The following is a 27,946-nucleotide window of genomic DNA, read 5'->3' as shown; positions in this document are numbered from 1 at the left end:
ACTGTTGCATGCTGATTTGCATGTTTAAATGCAGCTGAACCATGTGGAATACACGTGGGAGTTTCAAGGTTTGTGAGTGAACATTTGTGCACAAGAGGGCAGTGAAACTTAGAATATCTCTAGCTGCAAATGGAGGTAAGTGATCATTCCAGAATATTGTTTTCTATATACTTTTTTTATTGTAAATATTTTAAATAAATAACTAAAAATTATGCATTTATAAGTAAATAGTATTATTATATATAAAGAGAAGCCAACCATTATGATTTGAGCGTAATAATTACGAATTTAGTGTATACATTATGACTATACACTCATACAGACAAATATTACTTGTTGCAACTCCCAACTTATTATATATTATATAGGCCTATACAATAAAGTGATAAATTGTTCCCCCAGGGCTTGAAAGGGGTGAAAAGAAAATTTCTAGTAAGATACAAATAAATTTTGATAATAAATAAAAGACATAGTCCAAATGGCTACTTGTAATAATCATGTTTGTGCTTGAAATAATAAAAAATATTTGTATCTCTGACATCTACCAAGAGTTTGAGTGCTGTGCTTCTCCATACTGGGTTCATGGGGGAATCCATAGTTATGTCATCAGTGCTTGTCAGCCAATCAGCGCTCACATATATGGTTATTTCTCATTTTCTAAGCGGCATAGAAACACTAATGCGATTGTTCACAAGTTGGAAAAAAAAAAGAGGCCTCGTTCACCAGATTGTCTTGTTTCTGGCAAATCTAAAAGGACTAAAACTGTGAATCAAAAATTTAGGAAAGAGTATAGTGCAAAATATCCTGTCATTGCATCAAAAGTCAGTGACAGTCATGCATTTTGTACAGTTTGTCACATCGATATTTCTATGGTGCATGGCAGAATAAACGATTGTTCCAGACATACGAAATCGGCATCTCACCAACAAAACACTCAGGCAAAGACGAAACGATGCAGATAACGACATTTATGAGTAAGAATTCAGAATATGAAACCATAAATGCAGAAGTGATGTTCACGCAATTCATCATTGCTCATAACATACCCCTAGCTGTAGCCGATCATGCAGGGCATCTATTCTGAAAAATGTTCCCAGACTCTGATATAGCGAAAAAATATGGTTGTGCTAGAACCAAAAATACAACCATTGTACAAATGTTGGGTTGTGAAGATGACAAAATGATTTCAACATACTAACTAACAGTGTTTACAGTATAGCCACAGATGGACTCACAGACATGGATGACTCAAAACTGTATGCAGTGGTTGTACGATATCTTGACCTTTTGCTTGGAAAAATTGTTTGTTCTCTTTTGATAATGGTGGAATGGAAAGAAGCTTCAACGGGAGAGAATATTTTCAAGCTTTTGGACCATGAACTGACAAAGAGGAAAATTCCATGGGAAAACTGTCTTAGTGTTTCTTCAGACAATGCCTCAGCTATGTCTGGTATAGGTAAAGGTGTGATGGGACACATCTCAAAACGACAGCCTGGCATTTACTTCATGGGCTGTGCCTGTCACCTCATGAATATTGCTGCCCAGAAAACTTCCAGAGAATTGCCCTGCTCAGTTTCTGATATATTAATAGATATCTACTATTTTCTGGACAAAAGTGCTAGCAGAAAACAACATTTCAAAGAGTTTCAAGGTTTGTATAACAAAGAAACAAGAAAAATTCTACAACTTATTAACACAAGATGGCTATCACTTGGGGTGTGCCTCAACAGAATATTGGACATGTGGAAGCCGTTGAAGAAGTATTTTCATTGTGAAAAGGAAAAACTAGATTCAAAAGGATTTAAACATAAGCTCAGTCAGGTGGCAAGACTTTAACAGTCAGGATATCCTCTCAGCCACACAGGGACACAAGACAACAGTCTCGAAAAGGAGACAAAGAAATATTTGATATAACTCAATATATGTTTAGGCAGTCTGACCTTGAACTAAAGAAGAAACAATCAATGAAAAAAGAGAAGAAAACGAAAGCTAGCAAGGAAGTAACCAAGAAAAGTTATGCGCAGAACAAGTTAGATAAGTTAACAGTTTTCTTGACAACAAAACGAACTTGTTATTTTGTCTTTTTCTTCAGTCTGCAATTCCTCTATTTGAGCAAGCCAATTTGATATTGCAAAGAGAAGAACCTTGCATACACAGTATGCATATAACTCTGATTACACAAGTTAAAAATATACTTGTCAGATACATTAAGCCAGAATATCTTGAAAGCAACATCACTGAACTTGACTGCAACAATTAATCCTTACACAAATCTGATGAGGCAGTTTCTATTGGAAATGCTGCCAAGGAATACATTATTAAATATAAAAAGGACCTGGAACTGATCAGCTTGTACACCAATGTCAAAAAATACTATATTCGAGCTACAAATTACATAATGAAACATTTCCCTCTAAATAATGAACTTCTGATTCATGCAGAGGTTGGTGATCCAAAACTGAAAGCCAGCAAAGATTTCTCTTCTCTATGCTTCTTCAGAGACAGGTATCCTGTCCTTGTTCATACAGATGAGCACGACACTGTTGACAAGTTGGAAGGGCAATATTTTAACTATCAATTTGATACTTTCTCAAAAACTGTCCTTCAGTTGAATGTTGACAATTTTGGGTTCAGCTGTCTACAGTTAAGGATGGAAATGGTAACCAGAAGTATGACTTTCTGTGTAGGGTTATGCTTGGAATTCTTACAATCTTCCATTCTAATGCTGACAGTGAAAGGATATTTAGTTTAGTGACTAAAAACAAAAGCAAGTTCAGACCAAACTTGAGCACCTCAGTTTTGAGCAGTATTATAACACACATGATGTGTATGCAGACAATGTTGTTATAACTCCCAACCATCCAGAGACATTCTCATGAAAGCAATGGCTGCAACAGCTGCAAAACTATTACAATAAGTGTCATAAACTTGATATAAACTAGTCCTTACACAAAGGCTTTTCTTGCTTACTGTTTGTGCATGTTCAATGTTGTTTTACCAGTATGTTTGTTACTCTGAACTAAATGAAAGACATAATTCCAAAAGAATTTTTTAAAATTTATTTATTAAATACACAAAACACAGTCATAAATGAGCAATATATAGCAGTAATAAATAATAATAGTTATAATAATAATATAATAATAAACAGCTCAGAGACATTGGTCAAGCCTAGTAGCCGCAAATGATAAAGGGCTCTGTCTACAATCATTACGCTCAGTCATTTGAAATAGTTGGCATCTCTGTATGTACGTTCATAAGAACTTTCACACTTTGTACACCTATACCACTAAATCTCAATTACCATGGAAAGATAACTAGTATTCAACATCTTAACCAAGATGATTGAAATAGCCTAGATTTTGTACAGACACATCATAAACACCTTCACTCATTTTGTTATCTTAGACAATTTTTACTGTAACCACTGAACTGTAAATAAGCCAGTAAACCCTCTCCTATTGTGTTCTCAGAGTCAGGATTACAACAAACTCAATGTGAGTCAGTTAATCACTGATGTTCTTTGTACTTTGGGTGTTATCAAATTCATTTCATTCTGATATAAGAGGTTGTTCATTATGATGTTTCAATTACAGATGTACTTGCCATATAGGCTTTACTACAACCTTCCTTAGGAACATGATGTTTGTAACTAAGCCATATTAAGACTACTAGACAGCATACTAGTCAATTTATAGGAGTTCTGAGTTCTGCTGCTTGTTGAAATTTGAACTGTTTACTTTTTTTTTTGTTTAAGTATTATAATGAACGTATAAAGTCTTAACCCTATTTATCATTATTAGAATACGAAGCAAGTGAGGTTTTTCTTTTTTCATATGTATATACAGCAATACCTTGCACAGTGTGGCTTCAATCAGTACAGGATTCACTATAGTGTGGTTTATAATTTGTGACTGACGATTCAATTATTACCGATTGAGTCATAATAATGCAGATATATTTATATATGTACAACTCTCTGGGTCCTTTTTATTATGGCCAGCATTTTTCTAAAACTTTCTAGAATGATTTCCATGAATTTGCATCACTCGCTTATTCTAGATCTTTCTGCAAGCCTATACAATGCACATTTATATACTATACAGTATAAATCTGAGCATCAGTTGCTTCCAGTGACAGTCTAAGTTCAGCTTTTTCTTTTTAAGCATGGGTGTATCCTTTCAGCGCTCTTTTTCAGAGATCCCTTTAATATGAGTGAAATAAGAAAGTGTGATGATACCAAGCCAAAGAAATGTAAATGGCTGACATTAGAACAGAAACTTGAAATCATCAAATGCCATGAAGAAGGCATTTCATTTTCCAAACTCACATGAGATAAAGGAATAAATGAATCAGTACAAAGAATATGGAATGACTACCGTTTTGCCTCAAAAACAATCGTAAAGAAAAGGAGATCTCTATGGTGAATATGGAACGTCTGCTATCAACATCAATAGATGATTGCAATTAGAAGTGAATTTCTTTAAGTCAAATGTAAATTAAAATGAAAGCTATGAGTATTTTCAACTCTCTTAAAGAAAATGTAACAGAGGAAAACAATGGAGAAGGGGCAACTAATAAAACATTTTTGGCAAGCTTTGGTTGGTTATTTCATTTTAAAAAACACTCAGGGATTCATAATATTGTAGGTGAAAGTTCAAGTTCAGATAAAGATGCTGCTGAAAAATTTCCTCATGAATTTATAGAAATTATTGAAAAAGGTGGGTACAAATATAACCAAATTTGAAATGGTGATGAAAAAATTTTGGGAAAAAATGCCTTCTTAAACTTTTCTCTCAGAAAATTAAAAAAAAGTCAGCCAGGTTACAAGGCATCAAAAGATCATTTGACACTTTTGTTAGGTGGAAATGTATCTGGTGATTTTACATTAAAACCCATGCTTTTGTATCATACAAAAACCCCTGAGCACTTAATGGGTGTGCATAGAAGACTCTTCCAGCTGTTTGGCAATCAAATAAAATATCATGAGTCATGAAAACTTTGTTTGAAGGCTGGTTAAAAAGTTATTTTTGTCTTGCAATTGAATGTTACTGCAAAGAAAATAACTTGGACTTTCAAGATTTGTTGTTATTAGGTAATGCACCATGCCATCCAACCATCCAACAGGACTTTGTGACTTTAATAAAAATGTCAAAATTCATTTTCTTCCACCCAATACAACATCTCTACTGCAACCAATGGATCAAGGTGTCATTGAGACATTTAAAGCTTATTATTTGAGGCAAACATTTTCTCAAGCATTAGAGGCTACAACTAGAGAAGTTGCACTATTTTGACTGAATTTTGGAAAAATTACAACATTAGGAATGCTATTGAAAACATCAATGAAGCATGGGTTTGAAGTTAGGAAGAGAAACATGAGATTAGTATGGAAGCACATTCTGTCTCATTGCACAAGCGATTCCTGCAGCTTTTAGTCTGAAATTAGGGATGTTTTTGAAGACATTGTGAAAATTGGACGCAATTGTGGATTCGAGCCTTTGGAAGTGGCTAATGTTTGAGAGTGCACTGATGCACATTCTCAAGTTCTCGACAATGATATGCTCCTTAATTTAGACCAAGGTCAGACCTATGAAGAAGAAGAAGAAAATCCAGAGTGTAACAAAAGTGCTAGTGAAGAGCAGGAAAGAGAATGTCTCTTATAGGAAATTGAAAAAATGTTTAGGGCAGTGGAAATTGATACAGGCATGGAGCACAGCATTAATGCCCAACGAAAATGACATTCAATGTTACTGACAACTCTACAAAGAAAAAGAAAATGGTGCAACTTAGATTAGATAGATTTTTCTTTAATCAGTAAATTTTTAGTTTTCATTTTTTTAAAATAAAACTTTCATTGTTTTAATATTTCAAAATAAAGTTTATCAATTAATTTCTTTTTTCATTTTACCTGATAACTATTTGTATTTATTATTTTTTTCTAACTAATCAGGCTTAATTATTTTTACTGCAAAAAATTCCTCATGATACCCCGCATCATTATTTTTCCTATTGAAACTATTCCCCATTCAGTGCTGATTCAATCAATGTGATAGTATTTTTCCACTGCATTAACCTCACCGTGTGAGGTATTCCTGTATTAATAAAATGTAGAGTAAAACTAGATTACAATAATTAAAATAAAAAGTATCTTAACCTCAAAATTTCTGTAGTCATAATCAAGCAACTAGCATCAGGCTTTATTTGTAAGTCGCCTGTAATAAGTCCAACATCTTTAAATGTTTCACGAAAGTCACGAAACTTCTGATTAGACAAGGCCTTGATAGGAGATGTGTACACTGTCCTAAAAATGGGAAAAATAAATAAACTTTTAATTATGGCTTCTATTACTTAAAAATTAATTTATGACTTTCATTAAAAAATAAAAAAAAACTTGCGATATTCAGTACATTTGCAAATATGATAGCTCATGTGAATATACTTATAATTTATGAAATTACATCAAAGTCATCTAACTCTCATTTGAATTTCAGTTTTTCTGTAACCTTAAAATATACTCCCATTGTTAATTCAACTGTCCATTACATGTTTGTGTTTGAAAATTTGTTTCTTTGTAAATATACATGAAAAACTCAGTGACTATAATCTCAAGGAAATACACAGAGGAATTATTACAAATTGAACAAATGTTCACAGCTCTAACAGAAAAACAATTGAGACACTAATATTTAAAAGAAATATTAATGATCAATATTTAGTTAAGATGAATATATTTTTATTAAACTTCCTTAAAATTTGTAACATGTTTATTGAATTTTCAGTAACTAAAACACAGAAAAAGTTCTTGCTTTGTCATGTGTTTTTCTGAAAGAGCAATAGCATATTCAGCTACAACAGTTTTCCCTGCAGAGGTATGGGCAGCCACAAAGACACTCTCATGGTTTTCTAAGTGAAGAATGGCTTGTTTTTGGAAAGTGTCAAGCTCAAATTCCCACTGAAAAAACAAATAAACTCCACAATGAATGTTCTGTACAATAAAATCTTTCTACAAATTCTCAAAAAACTCATAATTTTCTATTTAAATAAAATACCTATAAAGCTAGTCTTTTCAAAAATATGATTATTTAAGTCAAAGAAGAGTTTATAACACTTGTAATGAGTTTTTTTATATACAATTCTACAAATGAAATGGATCAAACATTATTCAGAACTATGCAGCATCATATTTGACTTATTAACTATCAACTGATCTGCTTATTGTTTAAGAAAACATCTAATAACTTGACCACAGAATCTTCATACCCACATTAAATGGTGAAAATACTGAGCTTTGGATTAAACCTGATGAATGGGACAGTTTATTTATAAATAAATTATAAGAAAGTGTTTCAAGAAAGTGATTAAAGATATTCTCTTGTTACCAAAGAAAATTCTTGAGTAAATTTTACAACAAATGTGTTTTATGATTTATTAGATTGATTTTTTAAAACTGTGAAAACAATTACAGCAAAAGTTATAAATATATTGATATAATATATAAACTCTTCATTGTTATTTTTATGATTATAATGAACTGACAGCTTTGTTTTAAATTTGTTGTATTAATAAGTTTTTCCATATTCAAGAAAACTTATCAAAACAGTAAAGTGAAAATTATACACACTAATTGTATATAGCTGTTAAGAGTATAAATTACGTTTTTCCTGAAATACACAAACCAGTGGTTTCCAAAGTGTGTATTGTGATAGTTTCAACCAATGAATAATAATTAATAAAATAAAAAAAATTCTGGGAAAAAATATTGTGCAATTCTCCATATTGGAAGATAGTAGGCGAGTGATTTTTCTTGCTTGAATATTGTATGGAGTGTGATTTGTAAATGCTTTTGGGTCAATGTATAACAAAGTAGTGAATAAAATAAACAGCAAATTTAAAAAATCATTTAACTTCTTTTTCTTGAAAAATCTGTATAGACATGTTATCTATATAATTTGATTATTAACATTTGACAAAAATGGGCCGACCTGAATTTAATTTTCTTTTGTAAGTGGATAAAGATATTGGCAGATAATCAATGTTGATGGTTGAGGATGCACAGGATAAGTTAGTCTACCACCAAAGACAGCACATTCATGAAGTTTAAGGAAAGGCTGCACACTTACCCAATTTAATATAAGTTAAGAAATTATTATGCCTCCTTTTTTTAGTATAGTACCTGAACCTTAAAAATTGTCCTACTAAATCATATTTGACATGTAATTAACCAGAGTTTATTCACAGTTGTTTTCAGTAGTAGAAAAAGTAGCCAAAATTGGGTGCAAAATGAAAGTTATTAATTGTACAAAAACTTTAAGGAAGACATAGGACTGTTTGTTTGTTTAACTTTAAACACAAAGCTACACAATAGTGTATGTGCTCTGATACCACAAGTATCAAAACACACTTTCTGGCATTGTAAGTCTACAGGCATACCACTGTGCAATTAAGGGGTGAAGATCTTAGTGTAAATAATTAAATATTGAGTAAAGCCAATGCATGATTAGAATATGGTAAAATCAGCCACTATTCATATTATTCACAAATATCAAATCAATTTTAACAAGTCTGATGTAGCATATGTGTATATGATAATTTGTTGTCTGCTTGTATAATATCAACATATCAGCAATACAATATTGACTTGTAAAAATATTTATCTCTTCAACTAACTAGGTTCCATATTCATTTACTGAATCATAGTCAGTGGTATTTGCCAATTCTTACTTTAAAAATGTGGACAAGCATACACTTTTACCAGTTGCTGTCTTTGTTTTACATGAATTACAGTTCAGAAAAGTAGACTGTAGTCCCTGATTTGGACTAATGCACACTCAGCAGTAACACTCGTGTTGTGGACTGTCATTGCTACCACAGTAGTAAACAGCTGTTTTAGCTGCAATATGAGAATACCACTAATCCTGTGTGCTAAACAGATAAGGTTGCACATGTGATTTTAAAAACTTTATTTTTATGTGATCAATAATGCCACTTCCTAAAATTCAAAGAGCTGTTGTATGTGGCAGCATGAGTATTGTGCAAATCAAGTCAAGTGAGTTAGGATGTCATCAGGGAAACAGTTAACATTACAGCATTATAAGATTTTCTCTTGGTATTAAAACACAGAAATGTTATAAGAACAGCATTAAGAAAACTAATATCACAATCCATTCATCTGTTCTAAAAGGTTATCTTTTATTGTGAGACTAACAACATGTAGTATATTGTTCAGCATATTAACAAATACACAGAAACTAATTTTTTAAATATAACTTATTTCACAATAGAAAATTTAACAGAAATATTAACTGTAAGAAACTAACTGTTCGGGCCATGTTGGGAATTTTCTTGTCAAAATCTGTTACAGTATCAGATGTGTTCACCATAGTAGCCCACTCTGATGTGCTTGAATGAAGTGTTTCTTTGACTGAAGGTACATCTTCGATTTTTAGTGTAACTGACAAAGGTTTCTAATAACAAGACAAGAGTATGTATTATAACAAAAATGCATTCTTAGACATACTGTTAACATCTTTGCTAATTACTCACTAGATACTTGTCAGAGAAAAAATATACTTAATAAACAAAAATTAACAGTTTAAGATTAAATTTCAAACAATCATTGCACCTCAACTTTGATTGCAGTCTTTAATATTTCAAGTAACCTTAACTTCTATTTCATTGCAAATGAAAACTATGTAAACCTTTTTGTTAGTCTAAGTTATGGTAAAAAAAATATTTAACAAACTGTTACTATCTTATATTCTTGATAAGTTACACTGACATCTAAGTTACATGTTATGGTTGAAATGGTTGCAATCTATTTTGTGATTTTTATATAAGAAATTTTCCAAATGTAAAATTTAAACAAATAAATATGTTTGATAGTTACTCATTGTGAATAAAAAGTAATTTTTCTGATCCAATATGCAAAATTTTCATTAAAAAAAACATATGACCAAATTCTTTACATAAATAATTTTTTGCATGTTCTACTGGAATTATTTAATAATTACCTAGTTATTATTATCATACCTTATAAAACTTCAATTTTTTTTTATTTTGTGCATAATAACATCATTTGGATTAACTTTCAACCAAAAAGGCATAAATGTTATCAGATGTTATCACCACTAAATCAAGTTTTTTGGTTGGATGCTGGTAGCATCCACTTGGGTTTAAAGAGTAAATAAACAAAAAATAACTCAATTGGTTCAATATTCTACCATTTCTATTATTTCTTCCCAGACTTCTTCTTCTTTTACTGAAACAGCTTCAACTGAAACCTGAAAAAAAATCTATTTTAAAATGCATAACTTCTCAAGCAATACACTTCACCTCAAGTATCACTTTCATTTTGCATTTTTAATTTTATAGTTATGAACTGGTATTTTTTATGTGTAATAGTTTTAAAAGTAACTGCTTTCTGTAACATTATACAACACTTTAGGTGTGCAAAATTTTTATTCTAATCTTTTTTTTTTTCAATAGAATGACATTACACAGTTTGCAATTAATACAAGTGCTTATCATGATGTCTCTATCCAACATAGCCAGGGAAAGATTAGAAAGATTTCCAACAAACATGCATAAAACCATCACCTCAATAAGATTTAACTTTCTGGGTCAGATTTGTCATAATTATGATCCCATTTTAATTCACTTCTTTCAACAGATGTTTAAAATTATTTTGTTAAAAGAAAATGCAGATAAATAAAAGAAGCTTTTATCTTAAAACAAAGAACTCAAGGCTGAGGAAGGCAACATTCATTTGAAACATTATGAGGAATGTTTTAAAATTACCCCCTTGTAGTTTTAAGTATTTAGGGTGGGGTAGTGTCTGTTACATAAAACCATTATCTCAGTATGACTTATTTTTAGGTCATACTTTCATACCTTTGACTACTTTTTAATTTTTAAACTCTGACAGGTGGCTGTTAGACTTTCTAAAATTGTTTTCTTGAAAGAAAATGTGGATAAATGAAAGAAGCTTTTCTTTTAAAGTAAGAAACACAAGGCTGAGAAAGGTATCATTAATTTGAAGTATTATAAGATATGTTTTGATGTCACCTCTTCAGTGTTAAAAATCTTGGGGCATTATCCATTACATATGAAAGCACCAAATACTGAAGAATGGTGATAATTAAACAACTTATTTATTGTTTAATCATTTCACCAGACAGGTGCCTTAGTTCAATGGACTTTACAGTATGCTTTAAAAAATGAATAAAGTGCTAAAGTTGAAAATTTATAACTACAAAAGTATTAAAAAATTGTTCATTAAGATAAAACAGATCATCAAAAAATCTTTTTTTCTATTAAAATGTATTTATTCTGTAAGCAGCTTTCTTTATGAAAATTATCCCCATAGGGTTCTAATAGGAACAGATCTTTTAAACTCAGATGCATATAAAGTACAAAGAAGGAAGATACATTTTGTTGTAAAGATGCTTAACAGATAAGCCTCACACTACATAACACTGTAGCTATTGGATAATATTTACCAACAATATGCATGTGTTGTATTATGTTGCAGTAATACAAATAATAATTTAAATTATGCCATTATTTCTAAATGGTTCAACGTAAGCTTCCAGGAAGGAAAATGTATATGGCACGATATCATCAACACCTTTCTTCTGTAACTACTATCGGCAAGTTCTCAACAATAGCATCATACAACAAGCAAGGTATGGATGAAATGTTATATACACTCTTCTTACTGAAAACCAACAACAGGCCAGTAAAGAATGATGTTATTTAAAACTATTATTCTTATATATATACTCCTACTAAACGTTTTACAAATATTCATGCCAGCATCTTCTTGTGGTAAAACATAAGTACAAAATCCTCCTTCCTATTTGTAGCCCTTTCTTCCCAATAAACATGTCCCATCAGAGACCTGGTTAAGTAAACAGTTCTTACTCTCAGTGAGTTTAAAAATAAACCCTTCTATCAAGTTATTCTCAACTAACAATGAAACCTTCACACTTTAAGGTACAAAAGAAATTATCAAAAAGAATCCCATGAATAAACAAAGTCCTTAGAAGAAATAATACAGAAACCTCATTATAAGGCTTGAATTTTATATTTTTAAGCTGAGAAAAATGCCTGAAAGTACATTACAATGAATAAGAAATTCACCTAGATATGAAAGAAAACAGAATTGTCATATAATGATATATTCTAAAAATAGCTGGTATGGGTACTAAAACTTTTATTAAAATAAAGTAGAAAACAACATTCCATCACACCTTCTTAGGTAATTTTTAGGTTAACAAGGAGATATTTCAACTGTCATATAATAAAGTGAATATTTATAATTTATGGGCAAATGAAAAACAAACAAACAACAAAACTTTGTAAAACATAAACAAAACTTTCTGGAAGAGCAACATAGTAAAAAAAATATTAAAAATCAACAACTATACAACTATTACTTTTTTTGGTTCTTGAAACTCTTCTGGAGTTTTTTTTAAGGTATCTGTGACACAAGCTTGCAGGTCCCAATCATCATCCACAGACATGATATCCATTAGGTTCAAAACCTGGACTTCTTTTGTACTTGTGTCTTTTTCTGACTCTGGCAGTTCAGGTTTTTCAAAGGTCATTCCATTCTTGAAACCAGGTGGCACTGACAGTAATCCTGAGGAGGAATAATATCTCAAAAACTAGTAATTTGATAGGGAATATTAATTCAGGAATATTCAATCAAATGGTTAGATGCAGTGAGAAACTAGTAATACAAGTACTGTAAACAATAGCTTGATGAGGGCTTGACCTGAAGAAAGGCTCATTTCATGTTGAGCCTTTTTTAATGTACACGAAGGAGATAAATGTATGTGCTTAAACACGTATACAGAATTGTAAATAATCATGGGACAAATGAATAAAATAGACATAAGATGAAATCATTGTAGGTTTGCTCACCCATTTTATGCAAAAATGACTTTTGCTAGTGTACAGTCGTGTTTTTGCTTATGCTGTGATTGACTGTCATTCAAGTAACAAGGCAGTGAGTGCTGCACCAACATAATGTTGGTAAAAGTATTAGCAGTCACACTACCACCAGCAGAAAAGTGGTGAATAAACTCATGTCTCTAAGTTTTAAAATCCCACAATAAAATTTTTTATCAGTGTCTTTTCATTAAAAAATGTTAATAATTATTCATTTTTTATGATTCTTGTTTGCATTTACCTGTGCATTTCATTAATATATATAAAGATAAGAATTTTTGAGGACTGATAAGTATGTATGCTTAATACAATCACTTTGCTTGAGTATAGAAGTGTGTGATGCTGATAATTCATCAGCAAATAATGATTTATAAGCACAATGAAGTGACTGAATTTGGGGGAGAACGTATTGAATATTTTGACAGGACAAGTATGGTCATTGTTTGGCCAATTTATTATTATGACTTAGCAACTGAAATTAAAACCAGTACCAGTGGAGTTTCTAAGGAATAGACTAGTTGGGATCAAAATATAATTGAAGTCTAAAATTTCAAGTTAGTTCCCAGGTTTATTGATTTCTATCCAATTGTTAACCAAAGTTCATCATTTATGAATAAGGTCTTAGTTGGGAACTAAATACTTGGTTAATTCTGTGTTATAAGTTAAAAACAAAGCTTTTCTCAGTGGTGCAGAAAGAAACCACAGAACATTTTTGTTACAGCATTGATTTATTGCAATTATTTTCTGGTAAATACTCAATGATCATTTAAAAACTTCTCTTCATATCAAATGGCAAATTAATTTCACTCAGTGATAAATAAATCCTTGGTATAAATTCTCCCTCCTTGATAGACTTTTATATAGAAGAAAAAGTGCCAAACTTAGGAACCATCTATACCTATGTTAGCAATTGAATTCAAATACAATGTGACAGAGCAATAATAAGAGAACATATTATAAAAGAAAAATTGGAGTTGGACTGAAGTAACTCACGAAACTGAGAGAATTTGGGCATGACCAACTGATACTTGGCTTTTTTGATTGATATTGCAAGAGTATACTAATTTGTTAAAACTATTTTGTTATGATTATTAAACTGGTATTTTAAACATATGTACATAAGTCTGTTCACTGTAACAAGTTCTATTTTGGTTTGACTTCTTTCTAACATTATTATAAGTTTAGTTTAAACCTTTTGCGATAGGTCAATGGTCAAATCCGTGCCATTGCATTTGTTGACTTGTATTCAAAATTTTATTGAAATACTATTTTATGAATTTACGTCAATAAGTTTGGAATCAAATTGTAGGTCATAATTCAAACTTCAATATTACGTACAAGTTAATTTCTTAATTTAAAAGTAAATATTAAAATAACACATCTAAACATAGATTTTAGTGAGTCATGTGGTATGCTGAATGCAGCACTGTTTAAAATTAGATGTTTGTGATGTCAAATTTCTAAGTCTCTTGTTTTGTACAAATTATGAACTCAAATTTCTGATACTGACATGCTAGACCATAAAATAAGAACTGCATATATTTTTATTTTGCCACAATATGGCTTATGTACTGAATTGAACACTGTGGCCCCATTCAACTCTATCCATTTTTTGAAATGGTCTATTATATACTCTTAGCACAGTATAGGACATGCAAAAAATCAATCAAGAGCTTAGCATGTTGCCAGAGTGGTTTTCTCAGCCATTTCAATCTGTGAAAAGGTTGCCATGTTCTTTTGATCCAAGATTTCAAGGAGTTAGATTTTGTTTTCATTCTGTTCAAAGTTTCATACACATAATGTATAATAATTGAAATATGATTGTAAGTTACAAAATACTAGTCCACTAAAACACACCCACGACAGAAAAGACTAAAGATCAGTTTTATGTTACTGGATACTTAATATGTAATGTTAGCGAGATGTGACTGAAAGGTCAATGTAATAAATATATGTAAATATATAGCTTAAGTCTCATAAAGCTAGTCATTCTAGCACAAAAAACAAAAAAATTATATTTATTTCCCAATTTTTTTATGATGGTTATGAGATTGGTTAGGTAACAGATCCCACATAGTTAGGGTATAGAAAATAATATATAATACAGTCTCACTGAAAACAAACATTTGAAATGTATTTAGTAGGTATTAGAGATTATGCAAATAATATTTTCGGATGAAAAATAGTTTTTTAACCATGACATGAAATCACTTTACACTAGTAATGAAACAAACTATTTTCACAAACAAGTCTTTAGTAAAAAAATATTTCATTAAAAATACCTGATTCTTTGTATACAAAATACTTGTAATCATTACTAAAAGTCTACCAGAATTTGTTAAGGTATACTTGCTGTATCAAAAGTTATGGTGCAAATAACTAATACATGCAGATGTGTAGATGAACTAATGTACATTATACTGAGCCCATAGCAAAAGGGTTAAAATTTGTTTTGTACAAATGACAACACTACTCATGTCACTAACAGCTAAAACTAATTCTGGCTTTGAACTGTAAACTACTCATGCTACTTGCAGTTTTGAACTAAATTTTACTTTAGTACATACAAGTTACACATTATTGTGCTATTATATTTTATCACTTAGACATCCAAGCACTTTAGAAATTAATAAAGTTCATAAGTTAACACAATACTGTGCGAAGAATAAGAAACAATGATATATAAATACACCCAATACAGAAGTAAATTTGGTAACACTAATGAAGCATTAAAAAAAAAAAAAAGATAAAACAACAGCCAAAAATAAATATTTCACTTAAAAGCAAATTTGTGGAGACCAAATCACTGGAAATTCAAAAATGGTTATATAAGCAAAATTTGATTTTTTTTTTCTAGTGAAATTATCACTAGTTGATTTTTTGATAAGCTGTGGTGGATAAGCTTATTGAGTTGCATTTGTCAAGGATGTAAATAAAGGGTAGTTTGTATTTTAATTATATTTCTGAAGTCAACTTAATAGTTGGTTATAAAAAATTTAATTGTTAAAAAAAGTTGTAAAGAGCAACATCTATCAATGAAATCCTTTAAAAAATGCATATATAAAAAAAATCAATAATTGCTGAAATAGACCTATCAAAATGACAGCTCTTGAAACAAGTGTAATGAGGGCTTCGACAAACCTCTATCAAAATCAATATCTTCTTGTTTTGTAGCAGCTTTTAATACCTCCATGCTTGGCTCATCCATTCCTCCTGGCCAAAAAGGAATATTAGTTGAGCTTCCACGAACAGCTTCAGATGGAGGGCCTGGAGCTCGTTGCAAAGACATAGAGTTTTTTGCCGTGGCCCCTTGTTCTTCAGTTTTTACCTTACATGGAGAAATAGTAATGAAGAAAAAAATTCTTTATAAATTTAATTTTTAAAAAGCTATGGAATATCAAATAAAAAAGTGCATTAATTTTCATTCAATGCTCTTTGCATAGAAGTGCTGAAAAATTAAAAATAATGTGTAACAAAATTATTTATTTTGTTTATGAGATGAATAAATAGAATTTTTTATTACTTTAATATTTAACACTACAATGATTGGTTGGTTTATTTAGTGTTTTATGGCTCAAAGCAGCTAGGCTATCTGCACCAAACGTCTGGTAAAAAGGTAAAAGTAAATTCAGTAAAATTCATAAAAGGAAATTAAGGTAAAAGAAAACAAAGTTAAAAAATAAATAAATAGCATAAAACCAATGTTTACATCTAGTCTACAACATCAAGAGAAAAACTACACTGATTCAAGTTGTAAAGGGCTTTCTGTAATAATCATAACTCGCCAGGAAGACTAACAGGTAAGTACAAAAACCACTGTCAGTCACTTGAAGTTGGCCTTTCCAGTCCTGGTTTTGACTTAACTTAATGTTACAGTCAGATTCTAATTTCAAATTGAACTAGATGAACTGTGATTTTTAAAAGGGAGCCACATTAAAAAGGTGTAAAATATATATTAAAAAATTAAATGGCATTAAAAAGATTAATGGCCTTTAAAAAACTAAAAACACCACCTAGGTGGACAGTGTTACCATCACCAATAACACTAAAGTTATGGACAAACCTTGGGAAAGAACATGCTTAAGATGGTGCCATTGTTGTGAGTCATAATGATAACAAGGAAGTAAAATGTGGCTAATTATGATCTGATTGTTACACAAACTATACACTGGTGCACCAGTTCCAGATAAAAGAAAATGATGAGTTAAAAAACTGTGACCAATGCGTAGTGTAGTTAGAACAACTTCCTCTTTCTGATTCTTACGGGAACAAGACAGCCAAAGTCCAATAAAGGGTTTTATTTGGAAAAGCTTGTTTTTGTGTTGCTCACTCCAAGTCGACTGCCAGCTGGCACGGAGCTGAGTCTTGAATACAGGACTATAGTCCATGTATGGGACAGGCACAGAGATGATATTGTCAGAGCAGACAGACTTAGCTGCAGTGTCAGTGAGCTCGTTCCCACGAATACCAAAGTGGCCCAGGATACCAGAAAAACTGAATAGAAGTAAATGTTAAAGAGAGGATGTTCAGTGCTCTTGTACATTTGACTTGTAGCTGCTTGATGTGTGGTATAAAGGTCAACTTACAGTCAAAGATAAGTCCCAAGAACTTGGTCTCAGAGACCACAGGCAGTACAACTTCACAAATACAGAGTTCAGGATCAGGGTGAATACCCTGTTGGTGGCAAATGTGCATGAAACTGATTTTAGAGAGATAGAAGGTAAGGCTGTTTGCTGTGGTCCACTTCTGTAAACAAATGAGGGCATTCTGTAGCTGTCGCTCAATATACCTCACGTTTGACGACTGACATGAGATGTGAAAGTTGTCGACATAGAGCCCGTTTGTAACAGTGAGAGGGAGTTGTTCAGTGATGGCATTAATTTTTTATACTGAAAAGTGTGACACTCAGAACACAGCCATGAGGGACTCCATGTTCCTGCAGAAAAAAAATGGGAAAGTGTTGAACCCACACGAACTTGAAATCTCCTATCCATTAAAAAATTTTTAATAAAAATGGGCAAATGGACACATAACCCATATATATGGAGGTCTCGCAAAATGCCATACCTCCATGTTGCTTCATAAGCCTTCTCAATGTCAAAGAATATTGATACAAGATGCCGTTTGAGAAAGGCTTCTCTGATTGATATTTCAAGTCGAATCAGGTGGTTCATGGTAGAGCGCTTTTGTCAGAACCCACACTGAGGGGGCAAGAGAAGGCTGTTTGATTCAAGGAACCAAACAAGATGAGGTCTTACAGAGACAGCTCGTCAAAGCAAGTGGATGGTAGTTTGAAGGAATCTTGGGATCCTTCCCAGGCTTGGAGAAAGGCAGGACAATAGCCTGGTGCCAGGCATCAGGAAAAACATTATCCTGCCAGATCTGGTTAAAAACAAACAGAAGGATATCATGAGAAGCAGAAAATAAATGACACAGCATCTCATAGTGTATATCATCAGGTCCAACTGATGAAGGGCCAGTTTGAGCCCCACCAGTGTAAAGGGACGATTATGGTCATAGAAACAATCAGCAACCCCTCCTATCAATACCAGCACTTCCTCAGACGGGATTACGTCCATTAAGGTCCCCCAGGATTAAAAAATGGAGATGGCAACTGTTCAATGAGAGCATCAAGATCTGATTGATCATATGTGTCTCCAGGTGACAGATAGAGAGAAAAAACAGAGATGGTATGACCCAAGGAAATACAGATGGCTATGGCCTCCAAGGGTGTGTAGAGTGGCAAAGACAGGGTGGGCACATGTTGATCAACCAACAGTGCCACCCCTCCATGCACTCATCCATCACACAGCCCATCACTCCTGTACAAAGAAAACTTTCGAAAGGTGACTGTATCATTAGGTTTCAGAAATGTTTCCTGTAAGGAAAGACAAACAGGATGGTAGGAAGCAATCAGTGCTTTGATGTCATCTTGATTAGAATGTAAACCTTGACAGTTCCATTGTATCAGGGTGGCCATTTTTATTTATGTGTAGGTGAATTGGGCAGAGAACTTCTGTTTAAGACCACGTCTTTTTTCCTTACTTTCCTTATTCGACGGGTAGTCTATCGTCCTCCATGGATCCTGCCCTGGGTCGATTGGGCAGGTCTTTGCTATTAGAAGGGGATTCCAGAGACTGAGGACGTGAATGAATTATTGTTTTGCATCTTGGGGTTAGAGACGAAGATGGATCCAAGGAAATGCCTATACCTGGAACCAAAGGATGTAGATCTTGGGGTTTGGTGGAATGTATATAAGGGAGAAAGATAGGGTGTTGAAGTTGATTCATCAACTTTTTTAACCATGGAGGTCAAAAGGCTTTTCATTTGTTTGGAGAACGATTCTTTAGGACACACAGAGAGATATGTCTGCACTCCCACAGTAGCTATGGAACAAAGTGCAGCAGGATACGTCCGAGATGAGGTGGTGGGCAGCAATTTTCGAGCCTCAGGATAGATAATGTTATGAATTGTTTTCAAATGCTGCATCTCATTTTCTTCCAACCACTTAGGACAAGAATGAAAGTAGAATGGGTGAGAGCCATTGCAGTTGATCAAATGAGGGTCCATTTCACACTCATAGGCATCATGGTCCTTGCCATTGCAACAAGCACACGTCAAGGAACCACGACATGACGTCTTTCAGGGACCAAACTGTTAACACTGGAAACATCGAAGAGGGTTTGGAATGTATGGCCGTACTCTGCAATTAAGATAATCTGCCTTGATGGTGGCAAGTGGACATGATGACGCAAATGTCAGAATGAGGACATTGGTTGGCACCATTATTCCATCTTTGCAAGTGGCGATACGCCTCACTGCAGAAACTCCTTGGGTGGAGAAACCAGCGAGAATCTCTGACTCTGGGATGTTCTTCAAATCCCTCTCAACAATAACACCTCGTGACGAATTCAAAGTAGCATGTGGTGTAACCTCAATAGGTATATTCCCAATCACCTTTCAATGCAAGAGGAGTTCACTGTGTTGAGATGTGGATGTTTTAACCAATGCCACCAGATTGAAGCTTTTTTACTGACTTTGGAGAGCCAGCAAGTCCCTTCTGAATGAAAAAGGGAGACATTTGCCCTATAGGTTTGTCTGAAAGTAAGTGCAGTATAAGAAAGTGAGGTACAACAGGTGGTACAGATGGTGAGGATTGCTGCTCAGAATCTTCAAGATGTGCTTGTTTACCTATAGACTCTTTTCTCGTTATTTTATTAAGATTTTTAATTGGAGTATCCATAATAAAGAAAGGGAAATTTCGGTGCCCACTGACTCCACCCACCATGGAACCTTACGAGGGGACACACTACATTGTCAAACAAGGACACTGCAGCAATGACAGGGTTTCGTGAGCACTATACCCAAACACCAGCATCAGACACAATGTCCACAACACCTGTTGAGAACTTCCAACACTGGTACTTGGTTGGCCCTAGCCCGCGTGGACCAGCCGATTGACCCAAGGGGGCCCACCCAAAGGCTGCCCATCTATGGGAATTCAAGGCCAAAGTGGTGTCTTAAGGTTGGACTCCTCAACCATCAGGACCATATCCTCTCCTTCACGGGTTGGCATGTACAGCAAACACGTGGGTGGATGTTTAGATCCCAGAGGAGGTAAACTGAAAGAACAGAACCTTCCCTGGGAGGTCCCCTCACCATGTACAGAAATCCACACCAAGGGGTTTAACACTACAAATAAAAGTATGTTGTGAGGTTTAAAAATATGTATATTAGATTTTCAGATGCAGTAGTTTTTACCTAATATGATAATCCCTAGCTTCTTCAGTAGTTTTTGTGCACATTTAACATAGAGTAATGGCTGTAATGTCTAAAAGATAAAAGGAACATATGAAATTGTGACAAAAATGTGAGCTTTAATTTCTTCTTTATAAAATGCTTTGATTATATAACTTTTTAAATGTCAGAAGTTGTTTGCATATAAACAGATTCTGTATAAAACGTTTTATGGGTTCACAATTTTTATAGACTTTTTGCTTTTGGAAACAAGTTTTATGAAGAAGGCAATAATGTTGCTTGTATATAGAATGTATTTCTATAAAACACATTACTAAAGTCCACATGTTTTTATGGATCAAATAAACTGTAAGTTAATAATACACTTCAGAGTTAGTTACAAACCCAAGTTAAGGTTTTAAATATGTCACATTTAGAAGTTCCTCCATCAGTAACACTTGAAATACTGCAGAATCTACTTCCATAATTTTTTTTTAAATCACCAAATTCAGTGCCATATAGAGTTTGAGTACCAATGTAACTCAGGATGGCTAGTATGGGGACTAACACTTTTGCTATTAAAGCAGAGAACAACATTTCAACCTTCTTAAGTCATCTTCAGGTTTGAGTACATTATAGTTAAATAATTTGGGAGCTTTATCAGATCATTACAGTCTATGTTACCATTGGTCATGCTCTATTTTATGACCATGTATTTTGACAATAGCACTGCAGCTAGTATTTTTGTGAGAGGCTTCATTATAAGACTATCATGTCCAAAGAACACTACTCTTCCTTGATGGCTTTTCACAATCCCTCTAATGTACAAGGATGACAATGTCCATTTAAACAGCATTATTACATAAAAATCCAAAGAACCAGAGACTTAACCAGTATGCCTTCATGTGGAATACCATGAATACCTGTTTCACTCTCCAGTTGAAAGGCAACTTGTGTACTTGTGATTTATCTTAATTTACCAGAAGGAAATCCATCTTGATTATGTTGCTTACCATTGCTAGGAACATATGGATGGCTTTTGTCTTTGACCTTTATGGTTGTGAATTCTCACCACTAACATGAAACTGTACTTTGCTTACCATGTCTAAGATACGACTTCTTGTAGGTTCCCTTTTATATCATCCTTGTTCTCCAAGTTAATCCTTTCTTTTCCAATACAATTAAGTACAAGGGATATCTCCATCTTGAAAATTCTAAATACCCAACATGAGCATAGTCATGATCTGAGTGTATAAATATTCTGAATCAGAAAAGGCAGTTACACAGTTTTCCCAAAAATGATCCATTTTAGGTGTCAAAAACAAATGTTAAAATGTAGTTATGATACATTCTATCCTAATATAATTTCATATCAGTTGTGGATGTCATGTGACTTGATGACTTGCATATTCAAAATCATATTAATATAGCATACTAAATTCTCTATAAAAACCTCTTTTGGTCATTAAGTGAATTACAATCTCTTAGAATCAAATGTTACAACACTAGGTCTGTGATGAGATCACAGCTAGCTGTATAGTCAGATGAAAAATGAAAACAAAAATTGTTTCACAGACTGCAACATAAGTAAGACTTGTTACATAGGGTTTCATATATTTTGTTCCATCTGAATTTTTCTGTAAAACTATAAATTGTAAGACATTTCTTAAAATATACACTTAAAAAACACTTCATTTTACAACTGTTTGGTATTATTTACTCACCGGTTGTTTTATTTTACTGAAATAATTAAAGGCAACAATAGTTATTTTTTACAATAAAGTGAAACTTTAATTTTAAAGGCTCAAATATTTATCATTTACTGGTCAAATGTGAAAAAATTTCACACAGACAAAAGAATTGTAGTATTTTATTCAATTCTTATCCAACCATAGAAAATTTAATATTTGGCTATTAAGATAATATATTACTAAAAGTTTTTTTTTTTTTTAAATTAACAACCATCTTCAGCAATGTGAATATTGTGAGTACTCATTCCACATTTAAAGGTTTTATTAATCACCCCCTGTTTATGAATTTGTTACCAGCTGAATAATTTTATAACACCCTTTCTCCAAAATTTTGAACTAGCCATCCATAATATTCCAAATTTTAATGGAATTCTTTGAATAAACAAAACATTGAATTTATACATAAAATCTTAGAAAATTACAGAATAAAAATATTTTAAAACATACTATAGATGCATTTTCTATAAAATGTAAAAATGTGATATTTATTGTTAGCATAAAATGACAGAAAATAGTATGAAAACTGGCTTCTAAAAATCATTTTGATGCTACAGTATTACATGAAAATCATGGTTTAAGAATTTTGCACAATAAAAAAATGTTTCTGTTAAGTTTCAACAACACAGATACAAAATATGAACATACACTTATAAGAGTTACTCTTAGTAGGTTCTACATTTAATTGTTTGATTTTTTGTGAATTTCTTTTTTTCTACTTCTCTTTTATATTATTACACAATGTAGAGACAGACATCTGTTTTTCCAAATCATGATATTCTGCTAATAAAATACATTTAAATTATATAGAGTTGCTGTATTTGAAACCATCGATTAAAACTAAGGGATATCAAATTCATATTGGAAAATTTATTTGTAAAACTTCATTGTAGACAATATTTTCAATGTTTGCACAATTCAGAGACATACATTTTAACAAATCAAATAACTGTACTATGGATAGAGCTTTGAAGAGTTACTGTGAGAAAAACTGACTAGGCAAATTACAACAACAACAGACTGAAAACTGTTTTCCTAAATTATATCACTGTAAGATTTCAATTAATAAACACTGTCAAAAAATTAAATACAACAGAAAATGTTTGAGTCAAAAGAAGTTTAACCTGAATGTACAATTACCTCTTTAAAACCCAACAACTGACCAGTGGTAGGATCTCTGTCTACTTGCAGAGAAGTCTGCAGTGGTTCCAAGTCCAAAGAATATAAAGATGCAATGTTAGGTTTTCGTGGAATAAACCTAAAAAACACACACACAAATCATTAAAGAAACTTATTATCATGTTATAAATATGAAATACTATATAGCAAAGTCTCAGCCTTAATAAGCATATTTTGAATATTTTATTGACTTTGCAAAAGCTATTGTTTTCCCATTATGCAACAATTCTCTGCTACTTTTATTAGATACATAATAAAAACATTCCAAGAAAAATATGTTTCAGAAAACCTTTAAAAATACTTCCTGCATATAACTGTTCTTTCTAAAGTCTTTATAATGTGTTAATTTTATAATTTGCAATAAAGTTTTTCCCAACCCACATTTAAATGGATTATCTAAATATAATACTCTGTTCCTGAATATGGTTAACATATGAATAGAATAATTTTTCTAGTATTATATATATACACACACAGCTTATTTTTGCTTCAGAGTAGCTTTAAAAAGTAATACACATAAGATTATCTACAATTTACAATTAAACACATAAGATAATTTTGATTTCTTACTTTTGAACATGGTCAACATGATGAATGGGAAGTTTTTCTGCACAATCGAGAAATTCCAATAATTGAGTCTTAAAGTCTAATAATAGTGGAGGGGGTCCAAACGGAAGCTTAAACACAAATATTTTCTTATGAGAAATGATTAAAAACTGAAGACATTTAGTATTCATAACCACAATTACCAAAACAAATAAACAAATCAAAAGTAAGCTAGCAAATAGAACAGAAAAAAAGATTTAAACTTACTACTTGATAAAGCAAAAAAACTGACTATAATTATTAAATTTTATAAATTAATGCTCAGTTAGGTATTCTCGTTGTTAACAACTAATGCATGGAAAGCCCTGAAAGCTAGAGAAACAATATAATGGAAGAGTGTAAAGTATTTCAGAACTACATTGTAGAGTTAAGGCAATCTAATGTAAGAATCATTACAAATAGTTTTGATATTATTTGTTAATACTAGAAATGTATTCTTTTTTTCTAGAGCTCTTAATATATATACAGAAAAACTATTACTAACACACCTATGTCAAACTAAATACATATATATATATATAATATGCAGTAGAATGATTAATTTATCTCACTGTTGACTTTGGTACAGAAGGGGATTCTTCATCCTTTGGTTGTACGTCAACTTTTCCAGTGGACCCAAGCTCCACAATTTCTAAATCATACGAGAGTAAATCTTCTATACTGAGAATATTGGTCATTTTTCTTTTCTTTTTGAAGAGATCACTGTTATAAATCACAGGTTATCTATAGTGAAAGAATGAAGCTAAAGTTTAAACAGTAAATTAATTTAATAAATCATTGCATAAGACACTAGTCTGGTAGTTGCATTTAAATGAAATTGGTTGTAAAGTAAAGTTCGGAAATTGGTAAAATGGTTTATTTTCCCATTAGGAGAATACGACTAGTTGTGGACTCCTTATAAGTCTGTTTTGGCATAATTGCAAGTTATTATTTTATAACAACAATGGTTTAAAATTTTGTGAACCATGATGTTTGTAGATTTCCTGATGATACCAAAATTCTGATGAAGGTTGGTATTTAGATCATGTGTCAAGGCAGTCTTACTGGCTGGAAAAGAATGTGGGAAACAAGTTTTAGTGTTAAAATGTAAAAAGTATATTTAAAGTAGAAAAAGGTTTTATCTTGTTGAAAAGGAGAAATAGTTGGGTATAATTACTTAAAAAAACAAAACTGGAAGCTTTCTGCAGAGTGCTTAACTGTAGTGGAAAAACGTGTTCTGGGATACATTAATAGGCATTTATATTTATGAATATGAAGGTTAGTACATATAGATTTTAAAAATAACTTGGAATACTGCTTGTGGTTTCTAAAAGGTTTGCTACTAGAATAATACCCAGTTTGAAATCATTGAGTTATTTAAAAAAAAAAAAGAAAACTTAAAGCAGTACTAACCCATAAAACTGGGTAAATTTACATACTGAGGAAACACAGTTAAATGTTTCTTGTAACCCTCGAGTTAAGCACAAAATAAAAGTATGATATAGTAATAACTTTCAGTCATCTATATCATATGCATAATCAATGTGGCAAATATAAAAAATACTACATAAACTGTTTTAACAGGATAACTTTATTTAGGAGTGATAAAAATATGAAAATGAAATGTGCTCTTTGTAAACATCCTCATAGCTTGAACTGAAAACTTTGCACATTGTTATTTTTCATTAAGAACAATACTTAAGTTCTAGAATAGTTTGCCTCTTGTTGCAAAGTATTCACATTGTTAGATAGTAAAATGATTACAAATAGCTATATTTAGTTTACTATGGAAGATCACACTATTTATTCAAAATGCATAAAATAAAAATTTTATATTATAACAATATCGTTTATTAAATATTTAAAACACCATATATTATGAAATGCACGAGTTATTATAACAGTTATTTAAAACTCAAATAACTGAGCTAAATGAACACTATATGTATAATGGCATGAATATTTGTTATAATTTTACAGAAGAACTATATAACATTCTTGTAGCTAATAATTATATACTATTTGAAAGCAGCACAGCATCAAAACTAAATACTACAAAGATTTAAGTATATATAAACACATAACTCTAAATCAGCTACTATTATAAACATAAAACATAATGTGTCATAATTATTAAAGGTCACATAATACTATACAAATCAGTGAAGAGTATAATGTGATAACACATGAATATGGCAAACCTGAATCTGCTAAATCAAGAGCATTAAATTTAGAAAATATATAAATAGAGAAAAAATGTTAAACAATGAATGAAAAAAAACAACCAGAAACATGCACTTCTGTATATCTTTTAAAAAGCTCGATATTCATATACAGAAATATTAATTATAAAGACTACACATTTTTATCAATTAGCATTTAACACTTAAATTATTTGTTCATATGCTATTCACTATCTAAAATACCAACATACTGCATCATATTATTAATAAATTTTGTTGTGCTGTCATAACAGCATTTACTGTAATTTGAGAGAAAAAAAAAAAGATAAAATTTAAACCTAAACAGTAATTACAAATTTAATTTCAATATTAACAATAGGTTTCCATTTTCTGTGTAGTTCACAGGATATTAACAGTGTTGCAAATAATTAGTCGAGGCCCTACAAGCACTGTCTTACGACTGTGATGAAATAATTTAGAAAAATATGTTTAACTTCAACGTTCAAAAGCATAACCACCAGTTAATGGCTAATTAATCTGACGAAAATAAAACTTACTAATAACATTATGAGAATTCACGGTTTATTCTTTTTGTGTATGCTAAAGAGTTGTACTCATTGTTAAAAAAAAGAAAGAAAACAATTTATAACCCCAGGACACATTAATTTTATTTAAGCCAATGTTTTGCCATTTCCAACTGATACTACTACTACTAGTAGTAATAAGCGGAGAAACTAGTACAAGTGTCTTATTGCACCTTCGAAGCTATGCAATGGCGAAACGTTGGCTTACATAAAACCATTTACCTTTCCCGGTGTATTACTATTATTATTAGGCTGTTTTATTCAGTAACTGTTTATTTTTTAAACTATAACAATATTCTTACTCCATTTATGACAACAAACCAGTATAAACATATTAAGCACACGCTACGCACATTTCAAACCAAAACCAGCAGAAAAACAAACTGTTATGTAACAAAAAACCCATCACATTCAAATTATTATTTCTCCTAAATCATCATGACAACATAACAATTTTATAACCTCAAACCACACGTGTCTATCATTATATATACTTAGTACTTATTATTAACGCCGTCTGGGACTATACTCGTACAATAATATTTGCATGGTTAAAGACGAAGTAAAAATCTAAAAATAAAAATATTGTGATGTAATTAGAATTTTGTATTTCAGTAATTTTACTGTAAGAAATTTTTGTTAAAACATCAGCATAAACTCCATTAACTCAAAACTGACATGTTACCTTCAGTTTGAGAAAATAACAACAAAATGGAGTTTTTTTTAGAAAACGTTTATAAAATTTTAATCGAAAACCAAAAAGTGTGATATTTTTAGGTATGTATGTGTGTGTTTTCTGAGAGCAAAGCCACATCAGGCTATCTGGTGAGCTCACCGAGAGGAATCGAACCCCTGATTTTAGCGTTTTAAGTGTGTAGACTCACCGTTGTATTAGCGGGGTGGGTGGGTGAGGTGTTTTTTAGGTAAATCGATTTACAGGAAAATTAACTTAGGTAGATGCGCTATATAATAC

The 27,946-nt window shown here is 31.8% G+C and overlaps 1 protein-coding gene across 5 annotated transcripts in view; it reads right to left on the bottom strand.

Moving 5' to 3' along the window:
• tst (superkiller complex helicase subunit twister) overlaps positions 1–27,504 on the bottom strand; it is a 59,098-nt gene extending 31,594 nt beyond the window's left edge. For 2 of the 5 annotated variants that reach the window (XM_076490674.1, XM_076490678.1), the window contains exons 1-10: positions 27,327–27,464; positions 24,779–24,950; positions 24,192–24,298; positions 23,583–23,700; positions 16,099–16,285; positions 12,441–12,646; positions 10,224–10,283; positions 9,321–9,467; positions 6,810–6,955; positions 6,158–6,304 (exon numbers count right to left, since the gene is read on the bottom strand). In XM_076490674.1, the coding sequence (XP_076346789.1) occupies positions 6,158–6,304; positions 6,810–6,955; positions 9,321–9,467; positions 10,224–10,283; positions 12,441–12,646; positions 16,099–16,285; positions 23,583–23,700; positions 24,192–24,298; positions 24,779–24,904 (1,244 nt within the window). In that variant the 5' untranslated portion in view covers positions 24,905–24,950; positions 27,327–27,464. Of the gene's footprint in view, positions 1–6,157; positions 6,305–6,809; positions 6,956–9,320; positions 9,468–10,223; positions 10,284–12,440; positions 12,647–16,098; positions 16,286–23,582; positions 23,701–24,191; positions 24,299–24,778; positions 24,951–26,742; positions 26,761–26,946; positions 27,086–27,275 lie in introns of those variants that run through there. The other 3 variants (XM_076490675.1, XM_076490676.1, XM_076490677.1) reach the window with 3 other exon arrangements.
• Between the last annotated feature and the right edge of the window lie 442 nt (positions 27,505–27,946).

The sequence above is a fragment of the Tachypleus tridentatus genome, chromosome 2 (genome assembly GCF_004210375.1).
Source record: "Tachypleus tridentatus isolate NWPU-2018 chromosome 2, ASM421037v1, whole genome shotgun sequence".
In the NCBI taxonomy this organism is placed as follows: Eukaryota; Metazoa; Arthropoda; class Merostomata; order Xiphosura; family Limulidae; genus Tachypleus; species Tachypleus tridentatus.
The sequence above is the reverse complement of the archived record's forward strand: the minus strand, read 5'-3'. Positions and strand labels throughout refer to the sequence as shown.